Source organism: Thalia democratica, chromosome 8 (genome assembly GCF_965202585.1).
Source record: "Thalia democratica chromosome 8, ktThaDemo2.hap1.1, whole genome shotgun sequence".
Lineage (NCBI taxonomy): Eukaryota > Metazoa > Chordata > Thaliacea > Salpida > Salpidae > Thalia > Thalia democratica.
In genome coordinates, this window is record NC_139172.1 from 14,801,880 (window position 1) to 14,829,435 (window position 27,556).

A 27,556-nucleotide genomic window follows, 5' to 3' on the forward strand; every position below is an offset into this window, starting at 1 on the left:
AAACTATTCCGTATTGAACATTTGATCTTCTTATAGACTTTCATATTAGACATTAATTTTCCACGTTGATTTCCGTATCTTCCTCGTTGACCATAGAATCTTCCATATTTATCATAGAATTATTTTCTTATCAGCTATTACATCTTCAAAATTGCTTATAGATCTTATTCGTCGACCATTGGATCTTCCACGTTGATCGTTAGACCTTCCGTTTCGACCACTAAGTCTTCCACATAAATCATTGGATCTTTTATTACAGCCACTGATTTCATCATTTCAGCTACCCAGTTTTCTTGTCAACGATTGATATTCAGTTGCAAGCATAAGACCACCTAGCTTTTCTTATGCACATAGGAATAGCTGAACTCTTGAGTGCCAAATGCTTATATTTGACCTTTAAATGCCTCTCACTTTCCGATAAACGCTAGCTTTTTCTTTGACTTATCTTCTGGTCAACTTTTGGTCGAATTAGCGATGTAGCACCTTATAGATTGGAAGAAATGATTGATAATTATGCACATTTATATATTCACATGTTGTAAAAAAGAATAATTTGTTAAGTTTATTTAGTTTTAAATGACTACCGGTCTGTAAAAAAAAGAAATATATAATAAATCACTATTTAATGAGTTACATAGTTCTACAAAGAATTTATTTAGCTGTAATGCTATATAGTCTTTTACTGTCAAATAATATTTAAGCAAAAATATTATTTAGAAACTTAAAGACACAAAAATTTAAAGTTAAAATTTTTTTTTTTTATTAGTATGTTTTTTTTTATTGAGTTATATATTTTTTTTATGAAGTTGATTTACAATCACTATAAATTTCAAGTAGTTAAAAAATAACGGAGTCAGAGAATTTAATATTTTCAAAACTTGTTACGTTTAAAAATAAATGTCATAACGTTGATCATTTTTGATTATTATTAAAATGGTGCTGTGTATGTATAATGGATATCTTTAAAACTAAGAAACAAATTAAAACTAGTTATTAAGTAAATAAAACGTGCTAGTTTAAAAGTTAAAAAATAATTCATTTTAAATTAATCTATAAACTTTTTTTTATGAAATAACTACAAACTTATACTTGAAAAACTTGTAAACTAAATATGCTTAATTTTTAGCTAAGTATTACACAATTCATTAAGACTTTAAGATTTTATACAACACTATAAAAGTAAGGAGTGTTTAAAATCAAGAATTATAATCAAGAATCAGAGGAAATTTTACTCTTTATTTTATAAAACGTTTACCTGAATACTCTCAAAAACATTACTTTTCTTAAGATAATAATAACTTTTGTTTTTTCAAACTTTTCTAAGGAGAGTTGTACTGTTTTTGGATTAACACGATTTCTTTCAATTTTTTTACAACAACTTTTAAGATTTGGTAAAGTAACAAGTTTTTTATATAAAAATATTCGAAAAATCGTAGCTTAAATATAAATTATATTTAACTGAAACTGTTATAACTTTACTTTGATAAAATAAGTACAAATTTTACTTTTATATCTTTTTTTATTAACAATTTTTTTTTATAAAAACATGAATAAACAAAATGCATTTTTTTATAGAAAGTTTCTTAGTTCATCACTAGCAAAAAACCCAATTAAATTGTTTGGTTGAGTTTTTTTTTAAACAACTAAATTATTATTATTATAAAAAATTATATCAATTAAGTTGTGTTACAAAGTTCACTTTAAATGTTTTGATTCGTGAAAACATTAAAGATATGTATATTTTAGTAATAATACCCGTTAATTGATTGAAAGTGATCATGTAATCGTGTTTAATTGTTTATTTAAACAAAAGTATTACATAACTTTGAAAAATTTATTTCAATTGACACATTGTTTCACCTACACTATTTTCACCAATATATTTACACCTGTGTAACAGAAAATAAAAAGTCATGAATCGGTTTTTAGAGATCTTTTTTTATTTTACCTTATTTTACAACTTGCATTAAATGAGGCACTCCAGGCACACGTTGATCTGTCAGACAAAACTGTTGGTGTAATAAACCTATTCCTTTTTTACTATTGTCACTGCCTTATTGTTAAAGACAATTTTGGGTATTTTGACATTGACCCGTTCATTAAGATATCCAAAGTGATTAAAATCTGGGAATTCAAGTTTTTTAAATATAGCTTTCACTGCGTGTCACTCCTACAAATGATCAGTCTATAACGAAAAATTTTTGGAACCATGCCATCAAATGTGTGGGTGCCTCTATGTTGTTGGAACTACTATAAGTTCCTGGTGTTTTCTTACCAAGCAAGCAGCCAAAAGTCATAAAAAAGAAAACGAAAATGATAAAAAAACATAAAGGTGAAAAAAGCCGAAAATTTTAGCAACTTTGCTGCTGATAATATGTCTAGACTTCGACAGTGATGCCAATTTTTTTTTTTAATTTAACTTTAATAAAAGCTAGCACATATTTAAAAATAGTTCTAGTGGGGACAGGTCAAATATGCATAAAGCCTTTTTTTATGAAGGGTCATTTTTGCACAAAGAAATTTTTGCACGAGAATAAAAAATATACATATATATATAAACAAAATTACCGACCAAGGGTAAGGGTCAGGGGTTACAGTGATAGTAAAAAAGTTTAAAAAAAAAGTAATAAACTAACAACAGAATAGAATTACCGACCCTAGGTAAGGATTAGGGGTAACAGCGGTAGTAAAAAAGAAAAAAAAAACAAAAAAATATTAATAGGGAAAAAAAACAGACCAAGGGTAAGGGTTAGGGGAAACAGTTAAAGAAAAATAAACTAAAAAAAAACAGTTATAAGAAGAAGACGAAGAACAAAAAGTTACCGGCAAAGTGTCAGGGGTAACAGTGACATTAAAAAATAAAAACATAAAAAAATTATAACAATGAATTAAAAAAATAAGTTTCAACCCGCACAAAATTGACCTCTCGTGCAAAACTGTCTTCGTGCAAAAGCGACTCTTCGTGCAAAAATATCCCTAAAGGTGCATTTTGACACCTACTTTTATTGAATAGATAGTTTATGCAACAGATCAACCCGAAAAATTGTTTCGTGTAGGAAATAGAGAATTTTCGCTTGAAATTTTGAGAGTTTAACCTAGGTGAAATAACTGTTAGTATAATTTCATAGAAAGAAAAAAAATGTTTTTAAGTTAAAAAAATCCTGATAACTAAAGTTTATCTCTTTTTTACTGCTTAACGTAAATATTCCTAACTTTTACAGAACCCCTTTATCTTAAAAGTAATTTATAAATTTATCAATTTTGACATTTTTATTAGTTTAATACTTAAAGCTTCTAAATTTAGTGATTTTTTTTACTACAACTATATTCTACTAATTATTGTAGAAATTGCTTTAACTGAAGTTACTATGTTTTTTACTCACATGTCATTAAAATTGTTTTTATTTATAAAATGTAAAGCTTTTTATAAAGTAGGTTTTCCTCATAATTTAACTTGCTGTATTTATTTTCAAGTGCAAAGTAACTTATGCTTTATAAAACTATTTTTTATAAATTGTACATTTACATTTATATTTTATTTGTGTAGTTTTGTCTTTTTATCCTTCATGTGTATTCTGTTTAAGATGCCTTGGTCCAACGTTGCACAACAATAAATCACAATAGTAATACTCAACCCTTTAGAATTTTGATTTGCATATGTTGGACTCTCTTACACTTAAAATTGGTCTAATTTCCTTATAAATATTGAAGTTTTACGCAGTTTTTTAAAAACCTAATTGCTATTTTATTAGTTTAAAACTTTAAAGTCAGATTAGTTTAACAAATGATAATAGATTCAATTTAGGAATTTTAGTTAAGTTTCAAAACGTTTTTTATATATAATCGTCGAAAATAACGTTTTTAAAATATAGTTTTAAAACTTATATATACTTCAGAAAAAGGAATTCCACAGTCAACTAAGTATATCTTCTTTTTTGACCATGTTAATTGTACTTTAACTTAATTATTTCAAACTAAACAAGTTTTTGTTTATTGTGTTTTAGTCAATTTAGAAACACATAGCAAAAATGTACTTGGTTTTAGAAATACCGTTAAAACTTTTTACGTAAAAGTAAAACAAAAGGCTAGTTTATAAATTTATAAAGGTGTTATAAATTGAAGTGGTTGGTATTGTGAAAAAACAAAAAGTAGAATTTTGTGTAAACAATAATAAAACTTTTTGTTTCCAATATTTTATGTACAACGTTGATCAAAATAATTTGAGAAAATAGTCTTAACTTAATTTTTTTATAACTAGTTTAACTTATGAAAAATAAGAGTGAAAGCGCTAATTTAAAAAAAACACTTCTTCAACTATTTAGCTAAGGTAGTTAGTTTAGCTGCATAAGTTGTTTGTATAAACCAACGTTTTAAAATAACAAAATCATTCTTAATTATAACTTATTTAGATTACCAATGAAGTATATTAAACTTGAAACTTTTTTTATGTTTAGTTTTTTAATAAGAATCATGTATCCGACAAGCCATGCAGAAGAGCTTAAAAGTACTAAAAAAATAATTTATTTTTAACAAATAAAAGTAGAATACAGGAAGTTTTTATAATTTATATTCAAAAAAAAACTTTTTTTGAATGCTACCTATGTATATTTTTCAAAAAACTATTTGCTTAACTCTATTTTAAAGTTAAACTTTTAATACCTAGATTTTATCTGAATGATTTATTAGTCTTTAAAAGGTGCTAATAAAACAATACTTTACACTAGATTAATATTAATCTTCTCAATAAAAGCTTTTTTTTAAAGTTACCTTTCCAAAAATAATTCTAAGAGTTGTGCGCATAAGTTTAACCCTTCGTAGCATAAAGCTAATATCTTAAAACGCTTTCAGATTTGTAAAGTCAGTCAAAAATAACTTATAAAGTGTTATCACATTGTGGTGAATTTTTTTCTAATATGTGTTTTTTATCACGACAGGAAACAACGTTTTACAAATTACGTAGCAAATCGTTTATTTCTATTTGGATATTAGGTCTTACAGTTAGAAACTCTTCTAATATAATCAATTCTACTTGACTACTACTCAATAATAACTTGATAATCATTAAACTGCATCGTATGACCAACAACAACAATCCACATAATATTCTGCGACTAGGTTTCGTCTTTATTAGAATTCATCAATTTGTAAAAGACTTAGTTACGTCAGTTTTTTGATAATAATGGTTCACCGTGACCATGTCTGTTTGGTAAGTCCTAATAAAGACTAAACAAGGTTGTATATTGACGCATTGATGGTCGTATGGTGCAGTCTAGTACTTATTGAATGATGGCAAAAAAATCAGTTTTCATGAAGATAGCCGAATTATTGCTATTTGTTAATATTAGTTAAGTAATTGTTTTATTAACAATAAATCCTTTTTTTACATCAATAAAAAATAAGTTCTCTACCGAGAAAAAGTATTTTTAAGAAACTCTAACTTTAAAAACAAATTATTAAAACATTAGGTTTGATTTATATACAAATGACTGAATTAAATAATATTTAATTATTTTTTAATTAAGTTGACGCATTGATTTATTCACACGTTTTTGTAAGAAATTAAAAACACAGGTTGCTAACTATCAAAGTTAAGTAAAAACTACGAGCTATAGTTAAAAATAAATAAATTTCATTTGGTACATATTTGATGCTTACGATCTACCTGTGTTCAATATTTTAAAACAACTAACAGTAATGAGAGAAAGCTGTAGTAGTATGTTTTAACTAATTCAAAAATCGTAAATCAAACTTAACTGTTGTTGTGTTAGAAGAGATGTAAACAATTTTAGTTTTGTTTCAATTTACTTATTTTATTACAGTTTTTATAAATATATTTTATAACAATAGTTTAAGTTTGTTTAATCTTTTATAAACGTTTTTTTTTTTTGTTAAACTAAACAGAAACTGTTTTTTTAAAGTAATCATGTACCATATAAAAAATCTAGCCTAATAGTTATTTTATTATTTCAACGACTTATTTAATATACAAACGATATGATTTAAATAATATTTTTCAAAATAAGTGAACGTTAATAAATGAGCAAAGTATAGTTAGTAAAAGTAATACTGGATATGAAAACTGTGTGTATTATGTTTAATATTTTTTACTGCAAAACCATTACACAAAACTAATGCTTGAAAGATAATAAAAGTTTGATAAGTTTCAATTGTGGCAAAAAGTTTAGGTCTAACTCAAGTTTAAACTTTACATGTTATAGCTACATTTTTCTAAATATTAAAACAGGATATTAAACAAAATGTTAAATGAAATTTTCTATGGCTGCAATGTTCATCGAATAATCTAAAATAAAAATTCAAAATTGTGAATAAAAAAGATTTTTGTTGACTATTATAAACTCAGAAGAAGTTTTATAAGCTTAAATCGATGCTTCTTGTTCAGAATCACTATTGATTACTTGGCTTTTATTGAATAAAAAAGTTTTATGTAATCACTTTTCAAGCGGTCAATTTTTTTGTAGTATTACTTTAAAGAAGATGAACAATTTTTGTGCACAACATAAAAAGCACTGATTTAGTTAGTACAAAGTAGTGTAAAATTTTTATAATCTTTTATAAAAGTAGTATAAAATAACTCTTATTAAACTAATATCTCAGTTCAATTGGAAGGCTTTTACTTGATGTGGTGGCTGTTCACGTTAAAAAAAGTTATTTTAAAAACTCACAGATTAGTATAATACCTATGCAATTAATTTCACTAACAAGGCTAACAAAAACATAGAAAAATAATTATTTAAGAAAGTTTCTTTTTTTAGTAAAGTTATTACTTTTAGTGCAAGTTAGTAAGTTGTAGGATAAAAATAAAGATATTACTGCTAAAAGTAAACCATTAATACTTTACTAACAAAAATTTATACGCTTGATGCTAGCAAATCAACTTTGTAAAAATAACTCTGTATGCCCAGCCCAATATATTGTTACAACTCATCTTTTTCCCACATTTCTTGGTCATTTTTCCACACAATTTTCCACTTGGTCGGTTGATCACAATTTTTAGGTTCACCATCAGCACAAACTCTATTGAATGTGAGATGTTTCGGGAAGCACATGATCTCTCTTTCCTCTTGGATGCGGAAAGAAAACGTGGATTCTTTTGTACCTTTAAACATTCATTGAATATAAGTAATTATAAAACTAGCATACAAGACTTTAGAAAACAACTTTAGTACTTAAATGAACTTAACTAATTTAAAAAAATAAAATTAAATTTAATAAAAAACTATTATTTTTTTATACTTTTTACAACATTTACATTATAAATGTGCTATCAATTTAAAGGCTACTTTGTTTTTTTACAAAAACTATTCTTTTACTGTTTAATGTAAAAAGGGGCTGTTTTGAAAGATCGTGATAATTTCAATAGCTTTAAAATCAGTAAAATATCTTAACATTTTTTTGTAAAAGTTTTAATATCAAGCTTCTCATGATAAATTTTAAACCTAGCTATACTACTTAATAAATATATACAAACAAATAACTAATCAGTAAGGAAGAGTCATCTATTATATTTTATTTTCTGTGTTTTGAAATAAATAAGAAAGGCCTTGATAATATCAAAATTGACTTTTTAGTATAAACAAACTTCTGCTATATCTTTTTTTTAAGAAAAAACATGCACTTATACCTGTGAAATATCTAGCATGTGAACAGATTATTTGATCAATAATCGCCAGTCCTCCCATTTTGTATTTTTGTTTTTGCTGTTTGCTTGCTTTAAACATTTGCATTTCTGGAAGAAGCTTTTTCAGTTTTTTCATTTCTTCTTGAGTACCATCAGATGCAATGAATACCTATAAATAATATTTAAAATGAACTTTTTGTTTTAAAGTTGAACTATTTGTTGAACATATGTTGCAATTGCTACTCTAATTATTCTATTTTATAAGTTAATGAATTTCTGCAAAATGCACATCCTAGCAAATAAATACCATCAAATTTTTTTCTCTCATAAATATCAATTTATTTTAATACTATACAAGGTTTAAATAATTAAATTATTCATTTTTAATTCGATGCTTATAATAAAGAACTTAATCATATTTACAAAAATATTAGTTTGAGTATATTGAAACACTAGATAAAATTGTCAAAACCATATTATGACAACTTAATTAGTTTCAAATAAATTTCTATTAACTGGTAACTCCGTAAAAGTCAGAAAAATCTATAAGGCAGTCTAAAATAAAGTATGTTTTTCATATATACATGTAACTAAATTATCACATGCTAATTAACAATTACAAACTTTTTCAACACCATGCTCCTTCATTTTTGCTTTTAAATCTTTTGCAAGTTTTTCAAGTGATGGAATAAATTCTTTTCTAGCTCTTAAAAAATCCTTTCTTCTCACATGAGCTGCGATATATGGTCCACCTACAGCTTTCTTACCCTTGCAACTATGCTTTGTCCAGTCTTCAGCAACTTTTGTCTGGTCTTTGCCATCGAATGAGTCCAAGTTATCTTTGCGAAACTTAGCAGCTATTTGTCTGTTAAAATCGATAACTATATTAAGTTTGATAACAAAAACTTTAAATAGTACTTTTTTTTGTTAAACTAACACATGTTTCTGTACGGAGCTCAGTAAAAAATAAATATTGTAAGGAAAGAATGGAAACTAAAGTAATTCTTTACTTACAGTATTTATTTTTACAGAGCTTTGTTGAAGTGTTTTAACTTGTCAACGCACAGAAAAATGTGTTAGCTTTATAAAGAAAGAGTACTGCTTAAATTTACTATTACTATATATTAGCAAACGATTAACTTTAAAATTTGAATAGTTATATAAATTTTAGAACTTTTTCAAACAAATAATAAAACAGTTTGTGAAGAAATATAATCAACTAACCTAAGAGACTTTGAAAAAACCATGCTTCTTCTACTTTTCCAGTAGTTGACTCCTCCGAATACGTCATGTAGAACGTTTTCCGCTCTATCAAGAAATACTGATTTAGCGGTTGTGTTTTTTCCACAGAGTGGCTCAACCAAAATTTTTGACATTCCTTGAACAGAAACACATTTGAACTTATCAGCTCTTGTTTCTTCAAAGCCCCAAAACCAACCTTGTTTTAATAAAAAAAAATTATTTAACATTCTCTTAGTAGTAAATTCTTAGGCCATTAAATAAATGTGAGATGTTTTCCTATCATTGCAATTAGCACTAACTGAACCGAACTGTATTTTATATTAAGAAAAACTTATATCTAGCATCAACTTAAGTTTAGTATCAAATATATTTTTTATTAAAAGTTTACCATTATAAAAAATTAGTATAAAAACCAAAATACTCATTAATTATATTATTTAACTTATTCTGTTTTAGTCTAATTTATTTTGAAATAAAATATTTGTTTTTTTATAGAAAAATAGTCTACCTCTATACTTTTTATTATCATCCAAGAAGTATCTTTGTTGTTCTAAGCAATCTCTTTCATGGATTTTTTCTTCCCATTTTCCACTAGTCCAACCTTCTGAATACCTTGATAAAGCAAAGTTTTATTATTGTATTATTAATAAAACACCCTAAAGTTATCAAATTCAAGCATTTGAAATAATTTTAATTCAATCAAATTTTAATTATCAGTGATAAAAATACCATTAAACACCTAAAATTTAATAACCGCAAGATTTTTTTTTCTTCTTATAAAAGATTTAACAAAGTAATACTGTTTTTTTTTAATAAATATTTTTTTTACAAACTAGTTTTTTTATAATTGAATAAAGCCTACTAAAACAAAAAAGAAATTTTTTAAAGAAAAAATCAAATAAAAACACATCACCAAAAACTAAACTGAGACAGCATGATTTTATGACTATCTGCCAAAAACTAACCTTTAAACATTTTTTTATTGTTGTATTTAGGTTAATGAATAACAATTAAGGCTCAAAACAATAATAAATCTAATATTGTTAATTTTATATTAAAAATAAATTTCTATTGCAGTAAGGTAAGTAAATTCTATAAAAAGATACTATTCAGTTAAAAAATTTTGAAAAGTTTTTATAACATTATTGATTAAAAATTTTACACACATTTAAAATCTATTTATTATTATTATTATTATTATTATTATTAAAGTTTATTGTCAAACGAAGGACCTAGGCATTAAAACCCAAGCCACTTAAACTGAAAGACACTAACATAAAAAGAAAAAAAACAAATTACAATGATTAAATAAACATAAACATAAAACTTATACAAGGCACAAACTGAATAAACTAAAACTTTCACAACCAAAATATTCAACAATTCCAAAGTCACTAATCTCCAATTGTACATTCCAAAGCAACAAATACCTGAAACAAGCATATCCTACCAAAATTCTTCAGAACCTAGCTCGAAACTCTAGGAACCATCTTGAAGACCACTTTTCATCAAACACGAACTTTCAAAACAGCATTTATTTTCAACTTTGGACAGAATTCTTCATCTTGCAGAACATTGAAACAACTCTTCGTCATTCGTCATATTTTCAAAGTTTCACCACGGCAAATTCAGTCAAAAATCACTTCAAACATGTGGCTGCAACAATTCACAAATCTAGCTTAGGAATCAACGGAGTATCCAATAATTTCAAAATCTAAAGCCGCGAGCACATTGACAATAAACCGTCCAAAAAAATCAAAATTGAAAAGTACTTAAGATCTATAAGGGGAAGGTGTAGCTTACAGACTAAACTACCAATAAACTACATACCACACACCAAATTAATGGTTAAAGAGATGAACAAAACTAATTACTTACAAATTTTACAGGTAAATATTTTATTTCAATCAAATCTTTTTAAGTTTAATCGAAAATGTTCAAGATTTTTGCACGATACTAGTTCATTTGGAAGTTCGTTCCACATTTTTACCAAAAATAGAAAAAAGATTTTTGCCAACCAACATTGTTGAAATGATATTTGCATGTATATTTTATATTATTACCTCTGAGTGAGTAATTATTTTTATAAGGTTTAAAGAAAGTTTGAGAATCAATAGTAGTTTCATTGTTAATCAGTTTAAAAAAGTAATAAGATCAAATTCAAGTCTTCTGTACTCTAGAGTTTTTATATTAAGCTTTGTTAGTCTGTCTATGTAAGACATATATAAAAATGTTGCACCGGTTAAAGATTGATCTGGTAAATTTTCTTTGATTAGATTCTAATTGGTTGATGTCTTTTATAGAACATGGAGACCATAAAGGTGTGTTGTATTCCATCTTAGGACGGATGTAAACTAGGTACAATTTTTTAAGAATTACCAAATCTGTAGATATCACAGATGTTCTTGTGCTAAAACTTTATTTCAACTAACGGCGTTTCACTGCTCTCAAATAAATTTAAGAACAGATCTACGGAGTCTATAAAATGTTAACACACATTAGAAAAAAAGCAGAAAAAAGCATGTATAATTATGTATAGTATTTATCTAGGTAGTAACTATAAATGGACTTTATGGTTTAAAAACAAAGTTTGGGATAAAAGCATAAAATTATAAAATTGTCTACAAAAAAAACAAATTTAATAAAAGTAGGCACTAACCTCAAAAAGCTCTAAGAATAGGCCAGTTTTAAAAATGAAAATTAAATTGAGTTGTGCAGAAATGTTACGTCATAATAACTTTAACAAATTGTTCAATAATTTATACAGCTTAAAAACATGAAGTATTAAACTTGCAAGTATATGTGAGTTTTGTGAAATAAATTAGCTTTTTAGAATTTGAAAACATAAAATTGTTGCAGTACGGTAAATATAGTTAATGTGATGGTTCCATTTTTAATTATATGAAATAAAAATTCCAAGGTCTTTAAGTACTTCAGTTTTAGGTAAGATTACATTGTTTATTTTAAAGTCAAACATTGGAATAGTTGTACTTCTGTGAATATTCAAAACTTGACATTTGCTGGGATTTAGGTTTAATATCCTTTCTTTTAACCAATGGTAGATTTTATCTAAAGATTTTTGTAAAACTAAGTTAGATTTGCTAAATATTTTTGTGTCGTCTGCAAAAAGTTTAATGTTGCTATTAGAATCAACTTCTGTGGCTATATCATTTATATATATTATAAATAAAAGTTGGCCAATAACCCCTCCTTGCGGAACTCCACTAAAAATTGGTAAGGATTCTGTGAACGTGTTACCGATAACTACTCTTTGTGTTCTTTCCTGAAGAAATTCTTTAAACCATTCAACTAGATTTCTATTAATTTTGTATTGAGATAAGGATATAACTTATGTTTTCAAATTTTATCTTCAAGGGTACAAATTTTTTGATTGTAAGATTAATAATGTTAACAAATTTATCATAAAACTCCTGAAAATTATCTGATTTATTATAAATAAATTTCCAATCTATACTTGACAAATATTCGTTAATACACTTAAAATCCGCTCTGGAAAAATCTGGGTAAAGTGTCACAGTAGCTGATTTCATGCTCTTATATTAATGCCAAAACATATAAGGGAATGGTCATTAGTATTAGTTAAAAGTAAATCCACTGAATGAAATTTAATTCTATCCAACCCCATGCAATTACAAAGCACTAAATCAAGAATACCACCGTCTTTATGTGTAGGTAAATAAATAATTTAAGTTAAATTATTTTCTGAACAAAACTTAATAAAACTTTTATTACATTCATTGAAAGTTGAGCTTGGAATACTCTAATCAATATTAAGGTCACCAATAATATAGAAAGAAACATTTTTTGGTGTGAAATGTTTGATAAGGTCAATCATGTTTGATACAATTTTTATAGATTTAGAAAGATTTGGAGGGATATAAATGCATAGAAATCTTAACTTAATCCGTTGAGAATTAAATCAAAGCATATAAATTCAAAACCGTCAAAAGCAATTATACAAGACTGTTATACTATTTTTTAGAAAGTATATTGATCACATACTAACTGTAGTTTTACATACTAATACCTAATTATGACAAACAAACTACCTTTGCAAATACCAGACTTCATCAATTTTTGCCTCACCAATTTCTTTTATGTAGTCTTCATACTCCATTACAGGAATAAATTTGTTTAAACTAGACACCTCGAAAAATTTGGACCACTTGATCTTACTTTGTTCCATATTTTGCTCTTTCCAATGGTATCCAATTCTACCCCATGGAGGTAGAACTAAAACCCACTTGAAATCTATGAAAATAAGAAACTTAAGATGACAAATTAAAATGTTTATCTAGTTTATCTAATATTTAATAAAGCCTTATGTATGAATAATTTAAACAGTAATTTTGTTGGCAATAAAAGTTAGCTTTGTATTATGTTTATATTTCAAAAAATATTTTCTTTAACTCAGCTATTTTGATTTGATTTTTTAGTTCTATTTCAAAATAAATCAACAGATCATCTAGAGCTTAAAACCTTTTTATTTAAAGCTGATTACAGCACATCATTGTTTCAAAAAAAACTGTGCACAGTAGATTTAATTAAATACTTATATATATTATACAAAAACTACTGTCATTATGCTTTATTTGTTTTTATTGTTTTGCATGTGCTTAAATTTTTTTTGAACTATAATAGAACAAAACTTTTAAATTAAAAAACAAATCTGACTGTAATATATTTGTATAATTTAACAACTTTTAAATATATTTACTCTTAAACTTAGTAACATAGGCGCACTACACACTAATCAAGCTAGAAAACAATAGGACATTCTTTAATGTTGATTTGCATAAAAATCTAGTGTGCAATTTTTATTATTTATAGTTTTATTTATTTATACCAAAAATTTGAAAATTTATGGATTATTTTTTTACTTAAATTGCTTGTTTAAATAAAAGTTGTAAGGAACTGTTTATATTTTATGTATAGTATTTAAAAAAATAGCCTTTATACCTTTACAAACATCAGCCTCATTTAGTTGTCTAACTAAATTTGTTATCCTTATATATACATCTCTCCTCAAATTAAAGCCTTCGCCAGGGTTACAATCGTACAATAAGTATCTCTTTGGTTTTTCACTTAGTGTACAGTGTGATAAAATTACAATAGTATGTAGCAGTAGTATTAGTTTCATCTGTTACATTAGTTTTTTAGAAGTAACAAAAGCTTTAAAGAGACATATAAATATATAAAAATAAGTCAAACTTCTACATATAATTTAAAGTGAAGCAACTTTTTTTGTTTGATAATACAATGGACATAATAATTTGCTTGCTTATAAGAGAATATACAAAGAAGTTTCTGTTAACACTATATCAAATAAGAAATATTCATAAAATTATTTTCAAATAATTTTAGATTTATTGATAAAACACATTTATCTGTAAGTTATTATCATGTTAGCGAAAATTGGTCATAAAAAATATGGTGGTGTACAGTAAAAGGCTTTAAAGTTAGTACAACTTGAAAATAGTAAAAAAATTATATTTCTTTAAGAGTTTTTGTTTATTTTTTTATAATAAGAGTCTAATTATATTGGTCTCAATTTTTCTAATCTTTACTTTTTCATTCAGGGTTGCCACTCTTTGAGCCAAAAAATCTTCCCTGAGTGACCAAAAATTTCCCTAAGTAACCTTAAATTTCCCTGAGTTTCCCTGAGTATTTTTCAAATCTTAAAAAATATTTTTTCTCTTCTAACACAAATTATTAATACCTCATTCTCATTTTTCTTCTTTAATAATAAAAGGAAGGTTGTATGTATATGCTTCTGCATTAAATTTATGAAAAAAACTGCTTTCAAAAACTCAATCTTAAAAGGTTTAAACCAATTAAAAATTAAAAACTAAATTTTTGCACAACTTTGTGTAAACTTGTTAGTTAACTTTCTACATAAAAGAATAAAGTTTAATTTGTTTGACATTTTAATTGACAAAATTTAATTATACTATAATAATAATTTCACATGAAGAACTCACTTAAATGCATACATAATAACTTCATTATGATTTGTATATCTTTCCTAGCAACTGTTCTGAATGCAGTAAATAAAACTTAAAAGCTTAACATTATTGTAAAAAAACCTGCAAAAAGAAAGTTTAAAGAAATAGCTAAAGAAATATCTCATATTAAAGTACAACTTAATACCTAACAACTGATACAAATAATCTAAAATTATTTTTTTTTTATGTCTTTTAGATGTTCAGACACAATCTATTTTAAATAACTGAAAACATAATTTTGATTTTAAAACAATTTCACATTACCTAATAAAAAAATCTTAATACTGTTTTTTTAAGTATGCAATTTCTAAATCTATAGTTTTAATTTTATTTTCAAGTTTATTTGCGTTGTCCTTAGCAGCTATTCCTCTTGCTAATAATTCTTTCATTGCTTCTAAATCAGACTGTTTGTTGGCATCTGCAGTATATTTATCATAGTCTTCATTCAAACATTTGAGTTGCTTTGTAAGTTTACTTTTTTGTTCTCCTAACTTGCTGAAAGCATCACTTTTATTTGGAACATTTTTAGCAAAGCGCTGTTGCTCAAGATATGCCAAATATTGAGCCCTAGAAGATTTTACAAATTTTAACAATTCAGAACTTAGTTCAACTGTGCTTGGTTCTAGACTGTTTGCATATAGATGATCTTTGATCATTCTTCGGGACCTTATTGGTATATCTCCCATATTAGTTGATATTACTTCCTTATTTAAGCTAAAGCCCCGTTCAACACTTGCCTGGCCATTGTGAAGCACAAAAACAGCCTCAAGGACTCTTGTTAAATCTTTATACTTGCTTGGGATATTATTATAAAATTGGGATATTATATTAAAACATTCACACTAAAAAATTAATTACCATTACTGCTACTACTTTTGAAATTATTATTTATAAACAAAAGTTTAACCTCTATTTTTTTAACAAAAGTAATACAACACTATTCTGTATTCATTTTAATTTTTTTTACTGAAAACAAGTAGTTGTAAACAAATAACAAATAACTTTATTATTTAAAAAATAAGAACTAATAGTACAACATAGTTTTTTTTAAACTACATAAGTAACTAAAAATAAAAAATTCTTTAATACTTCAAACATTATCAGCTAATTCATATTTAATACAAAAACAAATAAATAAAACACTCTCTCAAGTTTTTCTGTGATAGTTTATACGTATTACACTACTTTTCGTCAGAACTTAACAGTAGAACAATTCTGAAACTATTTAAAAACTTATTCATAGTTTCAGAATTGTTCTACTGTTAAGTTCTGACGAAAAGTAGTGTAATACGTATAAACTATCACAGAAAAACTTGAGAGAGTGTTTTATTTATTTGTTTTTGCATTAAAAATAAAAAGTTTATTAGAACTTTTCAATGAATAGTTAACAACAACTTTCATTTCTCTAAACTGTTTCATTTTACTTAAGTAAATATAAATTTAAAACTTAAAAAAAACTACAATGTTAATACTAAGAATATTGAAGAACTAGCCGCAAGGCTAAAAAAATTCTAAATAACCACTTAAATAATAAAAATTACTACTTTTGAACAAAATATTGAAACTGGATTAACTAAACCTCATTCTAGATCTAGAAAAAAAATTTCCCTGAGATTTTCAAAAACTTCCCTGAAATTTAGAGAAAAAATCAAAACTTCCCTGAGTTTCCCTGAGTTAAAAGAAAAATGCCAAAATTCCCTGAGTTTCCCTGAGATTCCATGAGTTTCCCTGAGATTTTCTACAGTTTGAAAATTCCCTGAGATTCCCTGAATTCCCTGAGTGTGTGGCAACCCTGTTCATTTTCTACAATTAAACGCTGATATTAACTAACACCTTATTTTATTTCTAAAACTTGTATGCTTATACTATCTAAAAGTTTGATTAGAAAGTTTTTTTGTATATACAGGGTGACCAAACTTTTTAGAAATTTATTTCAGGATTTTGAAGATAGTTCTCATACCATTTTAGTATAATAGCAAAAAACTTTTATAAATAATATGAACTTGAAATAAAAATGTAGTACTACTTTAAATGTGCTTCATCAATAATAAAAATCATAATGTTTCAAAAAAAGTTATTGTATACAACAGATGATATGTATCTAACTTAAATTTAGTTTTTTTATATGTAAAAATTGTTCAAAATTCAAGTACTTTTAATAATTTTTGTTCAAAAATTGTTGTTTTTAAATATCAAATTTCATGTTTTTTTTTCCAAAATTTTTAAATTTAAGGCTTAATGGTGACCCAATTTATATGAAAACTAATAGTATCTAATACTACAATGATCAACTGCCACAGTTTTCAATTTCATCATTAGGACCCTTTGTGCTTAGTTTGTAATAATAAAACTAAGAAAGAGTTTGAAATTTATCATATAATTTTACAATTACTCTTTGGTCACAAAACCTTTATTCAAAAAAACACTTTTGTAATTGAAAAGTTTAGGATGAGACTATAAAGATATATATATATATATATATAATCCTATAGGTATTTTGTTCCAGGTTTTTATAATTGGTTGGTTTTAATCTTAATCTGTGCACATGGTTTTACATATATAATATTAATTTAAATTTGCTTATCAGTTTGATTATTCTTGGTTGACTAAATGTCTTTTCTCAACGGATATGTTTAATTAAAAAAATGAAGTATACTTTATAAGCCTATATATAATATATATTGTTGCAGAAGGAAAACTAAGCTACTAAAACTCTTTAACATAAAAAAAGTAATATAAAAGTTTTAAAGATTGATTTAGTAGTCTAATCATAGTCTTAAAATTTTAAAGTCTTCACTTTGTAGAATTTCATTTAATTATTTATTTTTATTATGTAAGATTTAAGCTTTTCATTATAAACAAATGATCAATCTTAAACTTTTACAAATGCTTAATTAAAAAAATAATATCATTCAATATTTTATTCACTAGATAACTAAAATATAGTTTGTTAATTACTCTTTAATAGTTTTATTTCTAGTAGCCTTAAACTTTTTTTACAATATTTTTTTCAGTTTTCATTAGTTTTATACTTATTGTATTTTGCCATGTGTTTAAATATAGTTTGTAAACTTAAGCCAAGCCTTAATGTTTCTATAAATTTTTACTTTCATTTAACATAACTGAGGATCTCATTAACCTTACTAATTAAATGAAAAATTGTTTATAAATAAATTTTATAATCAATAAATTTCTAAGTTCTGAACTTTAATTATGTTTATTGAATGGCTAATTTCTATTAGCTATACAACTTTTAATCTTAGATCAAAACCTATTCAAAATATTTAATTATAAAAAACTAATTAATTTTTTTTAGGACTTTATTTTTGAGTATTTGTTTTTTATGGTTTGTTTGCATATAACTATCACATTTTGAATAAGTTTATTATATATTCAGATCACCTAAATCATTAACTATTAAAAAATACAGTTGTAAATTTACTTAAGTTTTTTACACTGTTTACAAAACTTTGTAGCTATATTAGTAATTTTAGTTTTAAAATAAACTATAGATTATACATTTAGCTTTTAGATTTTTTCAATTTATTTTTGTTTAGACCAAATACCCAGTAACAATATCTTTGTTTTTAATAATTTTGTATCAAACCTTAGTTACAAACATTATTTTGTTTTTATTTGATATTGTTTTTTTTTATTCACTACTCCAAAAACCACATTTTGCTTCTTAAAAATGAACAAAGCAACTGCTTTGAGTCGGGTGTAGAAATATTTTAAACTTAAAATGCATGTTTTCAGTGAAACGTGGCTTTTTTTATTTTTTCCTGCCTAAGGCAATGCTAATATACATCAAATTGATGCACAAACATTAATAAACTTAGAGTTACATTAATAAAATAATTTATAACTTTGTTTTATTAACACCTATAACTAACATATACCTACAGCTTGTGTTTTTCTGAATGTTTGTTAATAATAAATAATAATAAAATTAGTGTTTAATTAAACAGTTAATTGTTTTTTATTTACAGAATAAGACTTAGAAGCTAAAGTCTTAAACTTCTAGTTAGGATATGAAAATTATGTGTCTCTTTTCTCACTTTAATACAGAGTTAAATTTACAACAATACGATTATAAATAATTAAGGTATAAAATATGTAGTTAATTATTTCATTTTGTCTTAAAAGTTTATACCTTGTATCAAATTAAAGTCAATGTTTAGTAATAATAACACATAATTGAAATAACAATAAATTTCAGTTTTAGGATTAATTAAATCAAAAAATACGTATAAAACTGTTACAAAAAATGCGCAACATAAATTTATTGATAAAGATAAAGAAATCGATTTAACATGATGGTCAAAGAAAGAGATATACTAAAAAAAAACATATTGGTTGCCAAGCTATAAATTTATTCTTATTTGGACTCAAATTAATGTTTATAATGTTATTTTTGTTTAAAGCTTAGTAGTTAAAAAAATTTATATAAACAAACATAGATTATTATTTACAAAAATGTTCTGTAAGCAATATTATTTGTTAAGTATTTAAAATTTATTTTTTAAGCAAGCTTAAATACTTTTTATTGAAAGCTTCTTAAACATAAAAACAAAAAGTTTTAAATTCCGAATATACTTAAAACAAGTGTGCACATAATAGACTAATGTTAAAAATATTATATAATCATATATAAACGTTCTTTTTTTCTTTTGAGCTACTAAATCATGAAATCGCAGACTACAATTCAGTTAGTCAATATTTTGTTATTTCACATAACCCATTAAATTAGAATTGTAAAATAGTATAATGAGTTTAAAATTTTATGTATTTAGTTAGTCTTTAATTATCTTAATGTTCACAAAGGGACACTTTTGCACGAAGGGTCATTTTTGCAGGAGAGTAAAATATAAAAAATAAATACTAAATAAAAATATTGATTTTAACTAATCACAGTCTTAAAATTTTTAACTTCTTCACTTTGTAGAATTTTATTTAATTGTTTATTAATTTTTATTATATAAGATTTAAGCTTTTCATTTCAATATACTTAAATGACCAATTTTAAATTTTCAAAAATGCTAATTAAAAAAATAATATCATTCAATATTTTATTCACTAGATAACTAAAATATAGTTTCTTACTTAATTTCTTTAATAGTTTTATTTCTACTAGCTTTAGACTTTTTATACAATATTTTTTTCAGTTTTTATTAGTTTTATACTTATTGTATTTTGCCATGTGTTAAATATAGTTTGTAAACTTAAGCCAAGCCTTAACCTTTCTTTAAATTTTTACTTTGATTTAACATAACTGAGGATCTCATTAACCTTACTAATCGAATGAAAAGTTATCTTATAAATAAATTTTATAATCAATAAATTTCTAAGTTCTGAACTTTAAGTATGTTTATTGAATGGCTAATTTCTATTAGCTATACAACTTTTAATCTTAATCAAAACCTATTCAAAATATTTAATTATAAAAAACTAATTAATTTTTTTAGGACTTTATTTTTGAGTATTTGTTTTTTATGGTTTGTTTGCATATAACTATCACATTTTGAATAAGTTTATTATATATTCTGATCACCTAAATCATTTACTAATAAAAAATACAGTTGTAAATTTACTAAAGTTGTTTACACAAATTACAAAACTTTGTAGCTATATTAGTAATTTTAGTTTTGAAATAAACTATAGAATATACATTTAGTTTTAAGATGTTTTCAATTTATTTTTGTTTAGACCAAATACCCAGTAACAATATCTTTGTTTTTAATAATTTTGTATCAAACCTTAGTTACAAACATTATTTTGTTTTTATTTGATATTGTTTTTTTTTATTCACTACTCCAAAAACCACATTTTGCTTCTTAAAAATGAACAAAGCAACTGCTTTGAGTCGGGTGTAGAAATATTTTAAACTTAAAATGCATGTTTTCAGTGAAACGTGGCTTTTTTTATTTTTTCCTGCCTAAGGCAATGCTAATATACATCGAATTGATGCACAAACATTAATAAACTTAGAGTTACATTAATAAAATAATTTATAACTATGTTTTATTAACACCTATAACTAACATATACATACAGCTTGTGTTTTTCTGAATGTTTCTTAATAATGAATAATCTTAGAATTAGTGTTTAATTAAACAGTTAATTGTTTTTATTTACAGATTAAGATTTAGAAGCTAAAGTCTTAGACTTCTAGTTAGGATATGAAAATTATGTGTCTCTTTTCTTACTTTAAAACAGAGTTAAATTCACAAAAATACGATTTTAAATAATTAAGGTATAAGATATATAGTTTATAATCTATAAGATTTTCGTTCTAAAGATACGTATTAAACGTTGAAACTAAGTAAACGATACGAAAACTAAATGTATTTTTGTATTATAAATAGTTTATAATCTATATAGTTAATTATTTCATGTTGTATTAAAAGTTTATACCTAACATCAAATTGAAGTCAATGCTTAATAATAAAAACAACAATTTAAATAACAATAAATTTCAGTTTTAAAATAAATTAAGTCTATTAAATACGTATAAAACTTTTACAAAAAAATGCGCAACATAAATTTATTAATAAAGATAAAGAAATCGATTTAACATGATGGTCAAAGAAAGAGATATATAAAAAAAATATTTTGGTCACCAAGCTATAAATTTATTCTTATTTGTACTCAAATTAATGTTTATAATATTATTTTTGTTTAAAGCTTTGTAAATTAGTAGTTAAAAGAATGTATATAAACAAACATAGATTAATATTTACAAAAAATGTCAAGTAAGCAATATTATTTGTTAAGTATTTCAAAATTTATTTTTTATGCAAGCTTAAATACTTTTTATTGAAAGTTTCTTAAACTTAAAAACAAGAAATTTCAATTCAAGAACATACTTAAAACAAGTGTACACATAGTTGATTAATGTTAAAAATATTATATAATTAATTATAAACGTTTTTTTCTTTTGAGGTACTAAATTATTAAATCGCAGACTACAATTCAGTTTTTCAATATTTTGTTATTTCACATAACCCATTAAATTAGAATTGTAAAATGGTATACTGAACTTAAAATTTTATGTGTTTTAGTTAGTCTATAATTATCTTAATGTTGAAAACGGGTCAAATATGCACGAAGGGACACTATTGCACGAAGGGTCATTGTTGCAGGCGAGTATAAAAGTAAAATTTTTGAAATGAATAAAAAATAAACTAATAAAAAGAAAGTAACCGACCAAGGGTAAGGGTAACAGTGAAAGAAAAAAAATATATACCTTATAAAAAGTTTTAATAAAAAAACAACAAATAATAGAAATAAATAAATAAATTCTAAAAAAACAAAAAAATCAATACTGACAGAGGTTAAGGGTTAGAGATAATTGTGATAATAAAAAAACAGTAAACTATAGTTAATAAAAATAATAAATAAACATTTTTCAACTCGTGCAAAAATGTCTTTGTGCAAAAGTGTTTCTTCGTACAAAAGCATATTCGTGCATATTTGACCCTTCGTGCAAAAGTGTCCATTCGTGCATATTAGACTCCATCCAACCTCTTAGTGTTAGTTAATTTTTTTTTCTCCAAGAGACTTAAGCGTTTATTTTTCCAATTGCATATTTGTGAACTTATAGATATAACTACTTCAAAAATTTAGTTTTTAATAACGCGTTTTACTATTTAAGATATTTCTTTAAAACATCAGACGTCTTTTTGTCCATAAAAATTAACAGTATTACTAAAATTGTAAACAATATAGCGTCTTTAAATGAGCTACGTGCAAAAGAAGTTATGATAATTTTTGTATGTGTGTTATATGTTTATGTATACAGATATAAAGCTAATTTGTAATGTCAATGAGTAGGTGCCAAATATACAAAAGGGAATTTTATGCACTAAAGGTCACTTTTGCACGAAGGGACATCTTTGCACAAAAACCTTTTTGCACGGCGTCAATTTTGCACGAGGGGTCACTTTTGCACAAAAAAAATTTTGCACGAACTTATTTTTTTTAATTAATAATGTTTATTATTTATTTTTAACCCTTAACCTCGGTCTGTAACTTATTATTTTCTTTTTATTTATTATTTTATAAAAATTTTATCTTTTGATTTATATTTTTTTTTAGTTTTCTTTTTCTAGTCGTTTTTTTATAACTTTTTTTTTTATTACTATCGTGCAAAAGTGTCTTCGTGCAAAAGTGTTGACATGTTCCAAATGTCAATATGTGGTATGTACATTATGTTTATAAGCATAATCTATTAACTGTAACTTATTACTTTAAGTATTTATTGGTAGTTTTCTATGATTAGATACAACTAACTGAGTTGGTTTGATTACATTATCGTAATATTTAAATACTTGTGTAGATTAATAACAAAATTGAACGAACTTTCTTAATCAAAACAAAATATAAATAAATAATAGAAAACTACCTAATTTATTAGTACAAATTTACTAAACATAAAAACAGAAATCATTGTTGATTAGTTAATAAAAGTTTCTTAAAAAAAAACATTTACTTTACTTTTATAAAATAACCTAATTTAAAATGATAACGTTTACAGATTTAATCAAAAATAAACTTTACACGATATTAAAGTTACTTTACACCAGGTAGCCAGAAAAAATATATAGAGTTGCTAAACTTAATTAAGGTTTATTTTTTAACTAGTGATTTTTAACTAGTGTTTTAACTAGTTTAAAGAACAAACAGGATACGGTAACATCCAGGTTCTGATAATAAAAACTTTTAAAATAGCTATTCCTAAATTATACTTTAAACGTATGTTTATTTGATTATTACACAAAGTAGGAGTATGCATTGCATACTATGCAACTAACTTGAGTATGGCGTAAACCTAGCAATTTACTGTAGTATTTTCTGTAGAAGCTTTTACAAGTACTGTTTAGAAAAATTTATAGCTATCTACTACATAACTAGGTAAATTTATCATGTTAAAAAATGTTTAAACTTTAAACAATTAAAAAATACTAGTAAAACAGTATGCAAATTATTAATAGGTAATCCCGGTTTTTAGTTTTAAGTAAAATAATCTAAATATAAACATAAGTCTTGCATTTATTAGCAATTTAAAAAATATTCCTTACACTGTGAAGCTAACATAAGTAACAAAACATTTTATACATAGGAAAATAATAACGAAGAACTAATCAAAATAAGTAATTAATTAATCTTAATAAAAAAAAAAAACATATTCAATGATATGTAAATGAATTATTTATTCAAACTGTTTCAGATAAACGAATTTAGCTAAAATTCAAATTAAAAGAAATATACATTTTAGAAAACAAACTGTTAGCAGACGTGAACAATTATTTTACAACGAAAAAAAATAAATTTCAATTCTACGGTTTTTCGGATGTTGTAAAAATGAAAACAGTACGTGATTTGGTCAAAAGGTTCTTTAGTTAAAAATGAAACCCTTCGAGTTGCAAAACCAATCAAAAACAGTTTTATAAAACACTTTTGACTTGCTGATTTTATATGAATAGTATCCTTTATCAAATTGTAAAACTTTTGTAGTTATAAAACATTTATATAGTGTTTGCAATTTTTTCTACAAAGTAACTTTAAAACTACATCATATGTGACTTAGTTCTTTTAAAAGCATTTAGATCAACTAGCGAGATTATTATTTCGCGGACCAAAACATATATTTTAATATTAACAAATGTTTACAAAGTATGTAATTTTTTTATTAAACTGATATACGTTTTTTTATTAAACTGAAAACACCATTTAACACATGCTTATTAAACGACATAAAAAGAGCTTAAAAAACTCGGTGAAATGACCTGGTGTACGGAAAAACATTTCGGTTGTCGAATCTTACACCACAAATTTAATTTACTGTCATGTTTAGGACAAAAAAAAATTCAATAAACTTTTTGAATACTCTGTAAAACTGTGTTATTAGTTCAACCCAATGAAACGTACGTCGTAGTTAGTTCAATACAGCAAGTATACTTTGTAATTTGTTAAGTTGTTTTATTCTAACGAGCTTATTTCATTGGGGTCTCTTTTTTTTATAAATATTTGTAAATTTGTCTTAGCGATCGGCAAAAATTTTAAAAATAAACATTTTTTTTGTTTAAAAACAAAACAGTCTAAATACTTTTTTTAGCACTCTATGTTCAGAAATTTAAATTGATAACTAACTTTAAAGTACAGTAACCTCTCGCATCTTTACGCACTTGTGACGTTACGCACTCTCGCTTAGTTACGCATTTTAGAATTCCTAAAAATTATAAAAAAATTTTTAATCTTTTTTAATATTGCACAAATTAGGTTCATTTTATATTTTTAATAAAAAATGTGTTTTTAAATGCTAACTCACTTCACTATATTTTTAGACTTTGTAAACTTATGTTCCTTGACTAATTGAAAAACATTTAGTTATATCCCAGTATATCAGAAATTTTGTTAACAATAAAAGTTTAAATTAAAATTCTGGAAGAAATATAACTGTGTTAAATAATAAAAGTATAATGAAAGTTTAAAACACAAACCAATAATACAGCACTCTTGCCCTATGAACAAACATCTTAAAAAGAAATCTTGTGAAACTTTCTAGCAAAAAGTAGCAGTGATACTTAATAAATATAGAGTTTAGATTTAACACTAATGCTTGATTATAAATTGAATTTGCTAAGTAGAATAGAATATAAATATTTAGTATCAAATAAATCACATATAAATAAAAATAAAATCTAATTATTATTAAAATTAGTTAAAATTTTCTAAAAGTATTATTACTTTATATAAATTTAAATCCTTTTTTTAATATATGTATAATTTTATCTTTTGTTTTCATATTTATAAATAAATTAAACAAATTTTTAAAAAGTGATAAAGTCCCCAGTCTGCTTTTAACTAGAAGCAATATCAAAAAACAGCTATTATAATAAATATATTTGGTACCTCTCGTATCTTTACGATCTCTCGTATCTTTACGCAATTTTTCTGTGGACACAATGTGCGTAAATAAGCGAGAGGTTATTGTACTTGATTAAAAAAAGATCAATTTTAGTTATTTTGCACATTTTGTTCTAGTTAAAAAACATCGTGCGCCGGGTCCGACATGCGTGATGTGCGTTGTCCATCCCTAACCTAATGAGTATTTTGTGTAATATTAGAATAAGTCAAATAAATAAAATCCTTACCCGATCCGCTTTGTACAAAATACTTTTATAATTGGTCAAAACACTAAAGATAGATCATTTAAAAATTAAAAAAAAAATTGCTTTAAAAGCAGAAAAATCATCAATGTTTTAATTAGTGCATTAGTTTAAACATAAGTAATAATTATTGTGTAACAAAAAAAAAAACATGTAATCAGCATGCTTTTAAAATCAAATTAAAAAAAATACGCCAATAAATTAAATACCAGCTGTTTTTCTTTTCGTTAAACATTTCTGTAACTTTCAAAGCAATAAGACTTTTTTTAACCTACTGTATACAAAATATCAATTATAGTTTGTAAAACTATTTAATGTTGAGGGTATGCTTATGCTTTATCATTTATTTTAGAGTTGAAATGAAATTGTTAAAATTTTGTGTAATTTTTTTATCAAATAAAAACGTTTTCTTAAAAAAATGACTATCGACCTTCAATTAGTTGCATTCGAGTCTAAAAATAACTTTATTATGACCCGACTATACTCAAATTTGAACCTGTTTTCGAAATTCAAATCCGGATGATTTTTGATATCAGAATCCGGTTGGGTCCGTTTGATCCCTTTACAAAACTAGAACTTCAATAAATTCTTTTTAAACTAGGTTTATTTTGGCTTGAATAGCTTTTTTTTTGCAATTCTTAAAAAATGTCCAAACTTTAGAAACAATTATTTTCCTTATCTTTAATACTAACTTAGACTTTTTTATTCTAGAGAACGCTCCTTTGCCGTTAATTAAAAAAAAATTAATTGATCGGGGTTTGAATTTAGTAGTAGGGCCCTTTAAAAATTTAACGTTTAAAATTTTTTTTTATTTATTTTAGCTTCTATCCAAAAATATAATAGTATTTATTTTTAACCTACATATTAAACTAAATTTTTTATGATGGAAATATTTTGTTTTTTCTTTAATTTTTTTTTAAAGATATCTCCAAACTATCCCAAATAAAGTTTTCCAAAATATTCAAATTTATCATGGCTTTACTGCAAAAGTGAAATATTTTTCAAATTAATTTTATTTTCAAGATTCTTATTTCACTAAGCTTTATATTAAGAAAGTATTAATTTTTCCAACTTTTTTTTGTTATATTACCTATGCTAGTTTTACATAAATATACACAATTCGAGGGATTTCTGGCTCAAGTGCTATGAATTTATATAAAACTTGCATGGGTCATATAATTTATAAAAAAAGTGGAAAATTTTATATTTTTTGACATAAAACTTAGTTAAATGAGAATATTGATAACATAAATTATTTGAAAAATAGTACATTTTTGCAGTAAGACCATAATAAATTTAAATATTTTGGAACATTTAATTTGGGGATATTTGAGGATATTTTAAAAAAGAAATTAAAGGGAAAAAATATTCAATCATAAAAAACTTAGTTCAATATGTAATTAAGAAACAAAAAAAATAATATTTTGTTTTTGGAGAAAAGCTAAAATAGTAAAAGAAATTAGAAAAAACGTTAAATT

General features: G+C 24.5%; 1 protein-coding gene across 1 annotated transcript; it reads right to left on the reverse strand.

Moving 5' to 3' along the window:
• Positions 1–6,031: 6,031 nt before the first annotated feature.
• On the reverse strand, positions 6,032–14,042 carry LOC145841889 (GDP-fucose protein O-fucosyltransferase 2-like). The gene is made up of 7 exons (XM_082949185.1): positions 13,862–14,042; positions 12,952–13,153; positions 9,390–9,493; positions 8,864–9,077; positions 8,264–8,504; positions 7,643–7,808; positions 6,032–7,117 (listed from the first exon to the last, which is right to left on the reverse strand). The coding sequence occupies exons 1-7, from the start codon at positions 14,040–14,042 to the stop codon at positions 6,936–6,938; spliced, it is 1,290 nt and encodes a 429-aa protein (XP_082805311.1). The 3' UTR covers positions 6,032–6,935.
• Positions 14,043–27,556: the final 13,514 nt, after the last annotated feature.